This window comes from Gavialis gangeticus, unplaced genomic scaffold (assembly GCF_001723915.1).
Source record: "Gavialis gangeticus isolate Ggan-Ray unplaced genomic scaffold, GavGan_comp1, whole genome shotgun sequence".
Classification (NCBI taxonomy): Eukaryota; Metazoa; Chordata; order Crocodylia; family Gavialidae; genus Gavialis; species Gavialis gangeticus.
The window spans coordinates 10247540-10254730 of record NW_017729012.1 but is presented as its reverse complement, the minus strand read 5'-3'; the positions used below and the strand labels follow the sequence as shown (position 1 = coordinate 10254730).

General features: G+C 48.0%; 1 protein-coding gene across 2 annotated transcripts in view; it reads right to left on the bottom strand.

Annotated features, from left to right (window-relative positions):
- Positions 1–6900, bottom strand: part of BLMH (bleomycin hydrolase) — a 36715-nt gene extending 29815 nt beyond the window's left edge. For both annotated transcript variants that reach the window (XM_019511232.1, XM_019511233.1), the window contains exons 1-5: positions 6790–6900; positions 6393–6590; positions 5175–5284; positions 4161–4302; positions 495–583 (exon numbers count right to left, since the gene is read on the bottom strand). In XM_019511232.1, coding sequence (XP_019366777.1) covers positions 495–583; positions 4161–4302; positions 5175–5284; positions 6393–6590; positions 6790–6802 — 552 coding nt within the window. In that variant the 5' untranslated portion in view covers positions 6803–6900. The remainder of the gene's footprint in view (positions 1–494; positions 584–4160; positions 4303–5174; positions 5285–6392; positions 6591–6789) is intronic.
- Positions 6901–7191: the final 291 nt, after the last annotated feature.

Here is a 7191-nt window from a genome sequence, read left to right as displayed (position 1 = left end):
TTATTATGCAAGCTGGTTCCTGCAGATCTTTACTTTTTTTAATCCATGCTTTTAAGTTTTAGTCACCCCATGTGGCAATGAGCACGAACAGAACCCCTGGCACACGGCACAATGGAAAGAAAAAGTCCCAGTTCTCCCTGGACACATCATTCATAGGGGAATAGCCACATATCTAGAATTCTTTTTCTGGGAGTTAGTGAATTAAAAGCCGTTGTTAACAACTGCCAAGGGGAACCTTTTCAAGCTCCTTTTTGGAAACAAGACCACAATATCCAGTTAAGCAGCCATTATTTGTGAACAGACGTGCTCTTTCCCACCCAGTGTTTTAGCACCATTGCCCTTACCCTGTCAATCCTTAAAAAGGCAGGGTGCATGTGGAAACAAGAAAGTACCCCAGACAGTTCCTCAGTGCTCTGATCAGGTCAAGGGACGTGGAGCTCGATGGTGTCTTTCAATAGCTCTAACCAGAGGTTTAGCACCGCTTCAAACATTACCTTATGATTCAGAGTCTCATTCATCCTTCTGGAGGCCTCCGTGGTGTAAGATTCAGGGAAGCATTTCTTAGGAACAACACCATATTTTTCTAAAAGAGAATTGATAAAAGAAGTAGCTGTCAGTCAACAGACTTAATTTGCTACACAGCCAGCATTAATACCTCTGCTTAACAGTCTCTGAACACAGCTTACAGGTCAAAGCAAAGAGTCTCCTTTCTGCAGCGAACCTTTGCAGGACTATTGGAGAGGACAAGATAATTTCTAGTCTGCAAGGAGACTCTTTCACTCTTATTTATCTTTAAAGTCTCTGCTTACTGTAGCTATTCATTACTTGCCAGCAATCCCTCAATTTGAGGATAAGCTCTACCCACAGCTCTTTCATGCCTGGTGCAGGGGGCTGGACCGGATGATCTTGCGAGGTCCCTTCCAGCCTTGCAGTCTATGAATCCGTGCTCATTGATGGATCTCGAGGTGACTTCACAGTCCAACCCTTGAGCCACAGAACTGTCCACAGAAGTCCCAGTTTTTTCCACAGGGGATAGCAGGCTGTAGGCCAGGATTTCTCTCCTGTTCCTTCCTCTGCTCTTTCTCCTCCACTTTGGAAGGCAAAACACTGTACCTCAAAAAGCAAGATGTTGCTTGGTTGAGGTCGCAGCACCATTGGAGTTGGTTAGCAGCCAGCTCCTCCCAGCTTTTGATGTCAGCGTCCGTTTTCTTGAGGTCTCCTTGTAGCATTTTCTCTGACCACCACGAGATCTCAGGCTCCAACTACACTGGAAGCAGAGCACTTGTTCTGGAGTCATGTCGGGCACCTGCACACACAGTGGCCAGTCCAGCAAAGCTGATGTTCAAGTACCATCCACTCAAGGTTGGTAACATTAGCAAGGATGCTGGCTGTGTGGCGACCTTCCCATTTGGTGTGGAGTATTTTCCAGAGACATCACTGGTAATACCTCTCCAGGCTCTGAAGATGTGAAGCATGGGTGACCACCACTGTCATCTGTAGAGGAGAGCGGGAATGCCTGTGTTGTAGATCTGGATCTTGGTGTCTTTCTGGAGACTGCGATCAATAGCAACACGCAGAAGCAATTTTCTGAAGGAGGCCCTTGCACACCAGTTCCTGTGCTGGATCTCCTCAACGTTCGCTCTTTGAGAGGTGGCTATGGAGACGAGGGAAGTGCTTGACCAGGGTCTTTCCCTCTATGGTTTGGGGGTTTTTTTGTGGGGAGTCACATTCATGACTTGGAGGGGGCTCATAGAGCACTTCATTCTTCTCAATGTTATATGAGAGGCCCAAAGATTGGTAGACTTCTGCAAAGAGATCCAGCGTGGCCCGGAAGTTTTCTTCAGTGTGCACAAGGACGGTGCAGTGGTCAGCGTATTGAAGGTCAAAAGATGGTGGTGTCGAATACTTGGGTCTTTGAGTGAAAACACCCCATGTTGAAGAGCCCTCCATCTGTTTGGTATTCAGTGCCAGTTCCAGGAGGGAAGCAGTTCTTAGCCTCATTCAGTGGCTGGCTCTTGTTACCCAAATGGGGAACATCCTCAATTATCCCAGAAAGATACCTCTGCCTTAATCCAGCGTCTCTATAATGTTGGCGTCATAAAGTGTCATATGAGTTTCACCTCACTGACTCCATATCATGTATGTTCAGGTTGCAGGCACCAAAAAAAAGGTTTCTCTCTACTGGCCCTACAGAGACCCCCAACCTGTCACCAGAAATGTTATAGGGTCACGGGAAAGTAGGGCTGGAGGGGACCTCCTGAGGTCATCTAGTCTAGCTGCTGTCCCCTCCCCATCATCTTGTCTTCTCCAGACTAAATAACCATACATCTTTCAGCCTTTCCTCATTAAGTCTTGCTTCTCAGGCCTCTAATAATTTTCGTCACTCTCCACTGGGCTCTTTCCAATATGCCCCTATCTTTCTTGAAGCATGAGGCCCGTCCAAAGCTGGACGCAGAACTCCAGCTGAGGTCTCACCAGTGCCCAACACAGCAGAAAAACAACTTCCCTTACTATGCACCAATGTAAATGAAGGCGGCTTCATTATCTGAGTTACACCCATACCAAACAATTTATCCAAGTGTAATGGGGTGGCACATCTGTCACAGAATGCTTAATCAGGAATATTTAGGCTGCTTGGGTTTGGTAGATACCCTCACTTGGCTGCAGTCACGCTATCACCAGTGACAGGGCACAAAAACCCAGGGTGAGTTTAGAGAGCTAGCCAAAGCTACCAGCAAACTTTGAACACATTTGTAATGGGGGGCTGCTGACACGGTGTTTCCCCAGTAGCATTCAAGGGCTTTGGAGCTTCCTGCTTCTCTTGCACCATAGGAAGTCCAAGTTTATAAACCTTCAAGGCACACTGCAGATCCCATAATTTTATCCCTGGCTCGCAAGGAGACAGGACTGGGCCTCATGGGTTTATAAAATAAATCCAAGTGTCCTTTTGATATTGTTTTGGGTTTCCCCTTACTTCATGGTAGCCCATCATCATCATTTATTTATTTATTTATTTTTTTAGCAAAGTATATTGTGCTGAGGCAAAAGGCATACAAAACCTTGCTGGGCCCATCTGACCCCAGCAGTCTTTTCTGCCCAAGTGCCGGACCCAGTGATCTCATGAGGTCCCTTCCAGCCCCTAACATCTCTGAATCTAAACTTGGGTGCTCTTTTCTGAAGTTTACTAGAAGCCAGACTTAGTGCAAGCTGGAAGACAGCGAACCTCTAAAATACAGCCTTGTTTATGGCCACGGTTCACGAGACCTCATCCTATCTAGGACTCCTTTCTATTAATTGTTGGCGTGATGCCCCGAGGAAAGCTGTCATTAGTTTTTGCATGATATTAATAGCTGAAATATTATCATCAAAACCAGATATGTTAACTGGCTCCACTGCTGCTGTTGCGAGGATGTTTCTGCTTCTACAACTAGTGTCTACGCTCCAAAAAAAATATTTTTTTTTTTTTTAAATGAAGGACCAGTTAAAGGAGTAAGAAGGGAGATGGACCGGAGTGTACCCCAAAGCATTTAAAAAGCATGGCAGTTAGCACTGAGTGCACAGACTGGCACCTTAACCATGGCTAAAATAATAATAAAAGAAGAAATGACTTATGAAGCCCAGTTAAGCCTTTGACTCACAGCAGGGCTCGAAGGGCTCCAGTTACATGTGTTCATTTTGTAAATGAGAGACATAATTAATATCTGTTTGCAATCAAGGTCAGATTAAGGCAGTCACAGTTACAAAGTCTTCATATTGAAACAAAATCTTTTGAGGAATCAATAAGTAATTAGAATGAACTGAGTGGGGGTGGCAAGAGGCCTGTTTTCTAGCAACTATTGATAAGATTCATTCTAGAGACTGGAGGGGGAAAAAAAGCACATCAGGACTGCATCCATTCCAGATGAGGTTCTGGAGGCAGAAGGGCTACAGCAGCGAGACACCAACCCGGCACAGAAGAGTTTGTTCAGTTTTCAGTGTGAGCAAGTCTGATTTTCAGGGCCCAAGCCGTACCTTTACTTGGCAATGGCAGCCCTTACGTGTGTGCACCACAAGTGATCAGTGAACAAACATTATGCAACAACACACATACTGGTTCCTTCATTCCTGCTTTTGCGGACAACATGCAGTTGCAGCGAGCCCTTGTAATCAGTTTTCCTTACCAACAAGGTTAACCAGCATATCCCACTGTCCACCATCATTTGTGGGGTTGGTAAGCAGGAACTGTACCAGTCTGCCTTCCACAGGTTCCTTTTTCTGAGCAGTTTCCACAAAGGCATTTAACAAATAGTAACAGCGCTCCACCTGGAACAGAACAGCCAGGGTAACAATCGTCACTTGTGACGTAGGCGACTTCATTTCTGTGTTTCTCTGGCTTTTTGGAAATCTTACCAGGTAAGTCTGTGGTCTCCCTTGCCACTATATATAATCTTACTTTCTCAGTGGTTCTCTAGGTTTGATTCTGTAACATCATTTTCATTACAATGAAGGAGTCAGTGGGCACATCTACACGAGATGCTGAAAGCACAGTAGAGTAATCCTACTGTGCATGAGTGCGTCACGGCAAAAGCGGTGCTAATCCATAGCCAAACTGATCTACTGCGCATTAGCGTCACTAAGAGACCGTGTGCTGGTGCTACTGCACAATAGTGCCAGTTACTGCACATTGCATTAGTATCTGTTGTTACAGGTACTAAACTTAATGCACATTAACACAGCATTAATGCACATGTAGATATGCCCATGGGGTCTGAAAGCAGGAGGATCAAAGTGAGGTGGGATGGAGGGGAACACAAGTTGTAGGATGACGACAGGCTCTGTTGCTAGTACAAACAATTAATATCAGAAAAGAGTGCATTAGCTTCCACTGGTAGGTCACAGAACCTAGAAAGAGCTGTGGTGGTACTCCTATCCCACTTTTCTTAAGCATCCTTGAGAGGACCTGCACATCCTCAAAGAAAAAAATCTCACTCTTCCAGGAAGTTAGTTTTAAGATCAAACTGCCTATTTCCCCCTCCCCTCCCTCACTCTGAAGAATAACTTTCAGTCTGTCCCTCTAAAACATTTATTTTACAACTTCATTCATTTCATATGTTTCTTCCTCGACTGCTGATTCAGTTAAAAATTGTACTCTGGCAGTTTCCACTAAGGAGGGTGTATGCTCAACACTGCTGTACCTTATCCCAGAAAAAGAGGTATGCCTGGCTGAACTCAAACTCTTCGAGGCTGAACTTCTTCATGAAAGGGAGACGCATCACATTCAGACATGAAAAGATCCAGCATCTCCCTGAAAGAGTGCAAAGGAACAAAGTTAAACGGTGAAGCTTTTCATTAAGATTTGCTGAGGCTGCATTTAAATAGAAGGTTTATAGCATGCTGTTTGACTGAATAGATGGAAGAATATATTGCAATACTGAGCCAGGACTAAAACGGCTGAAAAAACAAAAAAACAAAAGACAAACCTGGCAGAGATCTTGATTTCTGGCCCCAGGTTCTGTCTGCAGCCCTCTTCTGGGCCTTTGAGAAAGGAAAACTGAACTAAGGAAAACACCTATTTGTAAAGCATACGCTAATTATTTAACTCCCCAGGATGTTACAAAGCTCCAGTAATTCATGCTTATAGGGCACTTTGAAGAGGAAAATTGATTCCTAAATGCCAAGAATGGTTATAAACCAACTTAAAAAAGCCATTTTAGGTTACTCTTGGAAGTCCCTACAGAACAACAATTTCCAGTATCAGAAGACAGGAATGAAGTTTTCTTGCTTGCAAAACTCCAGAATCTGTGCTTGAAATAACATACATTTAATGTCTGTTGGGGCCTGCTAAGTCTCTATCAGGTGGAGGCACACACCTTGGAAATACTTAATCCAAATTGTCAGCCTTTATACCTACTTTTAGGTGAAAGCAGGCGGCCTTAAAACTGCCAGAGGTCCATCAGTTGAGCAAGCCTCGTTTGGCAACAATCCAGCGCCACATCAAGTGGCAAACCTCAGAACAATGCAACTTCCAGGCAGTTCCTGCAAGAGCACAGTTTCATCTGGAGCCCCCCACCCCGAGAGAAGCAGCTGGCTCTGAAAGGTGCTCTCAGGAAACCCGACTTCAGGCTTCGCGAGGAGCGCAAGGCGACCCACAACATGGCCGCAGAAGCCGCGGGCACTTCTGCAAGTGGCACTTTCATTTCAGGGGTGTTGGTTGTGGCCATGCTGGTCTAAGGACAGCGGCAGACAAGGGTGTTTGGGCATCACTTTGACCCAAAGAACCTCAACTTGCATTTCAGCAGACGGCACCCAACACCAGCTCCAAATTAGCAGGCAGGTTCATCCTACTGGTTACCAAAGGACACGTCTAAATCGCGGACAAGGGAAGGCCACAGCTTGTCGAGAACTGCCCTTACCTGAGGTCTTCTGGTTGGTGACTGGCTTTCCCTCCACGGGCACGGCGTGCTGGAAGACGTGCAGGGTCTCCTGCACCACCTGGCGCTGCAGGCTCACCTCCAGCGGGTCGTTCCAGGTCGTCACGTTTTGGGAAAGCACGTAGCGGGGCTGGGACTTCAGCCTGGAGGTGAACTCCGCAGCCCGGGACAAGCTCAACCCTGTTGGCAACAAGTATCGCATGGGGAGTCAGAGCCCGGGGGCACGAGGGGGCAGCAGCGCAGAGCGTTCCTGGCGCTGAGCATGGCCAAGAGGAAAGCCCCATGACCCACCCTGCCAGCCCTGAGTGCAAACCGCCCAGCTCCCCCCCTCCCCACTGCCCTGGGTGCAAACCCCGCTGCCCCTCCCCGGCGCGCTCACCTGGCCCGTCCATGGCGGCGGCGGGTCCTGGCAGGCTGGAGGGCTGGCGCGCGGCGGGGACCCGCTTTATAGCCCCGGCACCGGAAGCAGGAAGCGGCGGCGGACGGTGCGCGCCGAGGGACAATCCCCTCCGCCCGCGCCCGCCCTCGCCTGGGCTCCTGATGCTGCCCGCCCTGCCGCGGGGCGCAGGGGCAGGCTCTGCGCGGCTCCCAGCGGCATCGAGAGCCGCGGTCCGCGGAGCCGCCTGTGTCCAAAATGCATCAACGCACTTGAAAAGTGGCTGCTTGAATTTCAAGGCAGGGCAGCGGGGGGAGCTGGGGGTTTGCACCCAGCCAGGCCAGGGTGGGGCGCGGGGCTTTACTCTAGGCCCTTCCTTGGCCGTGCTCAGAGCCAGAGAAGCTT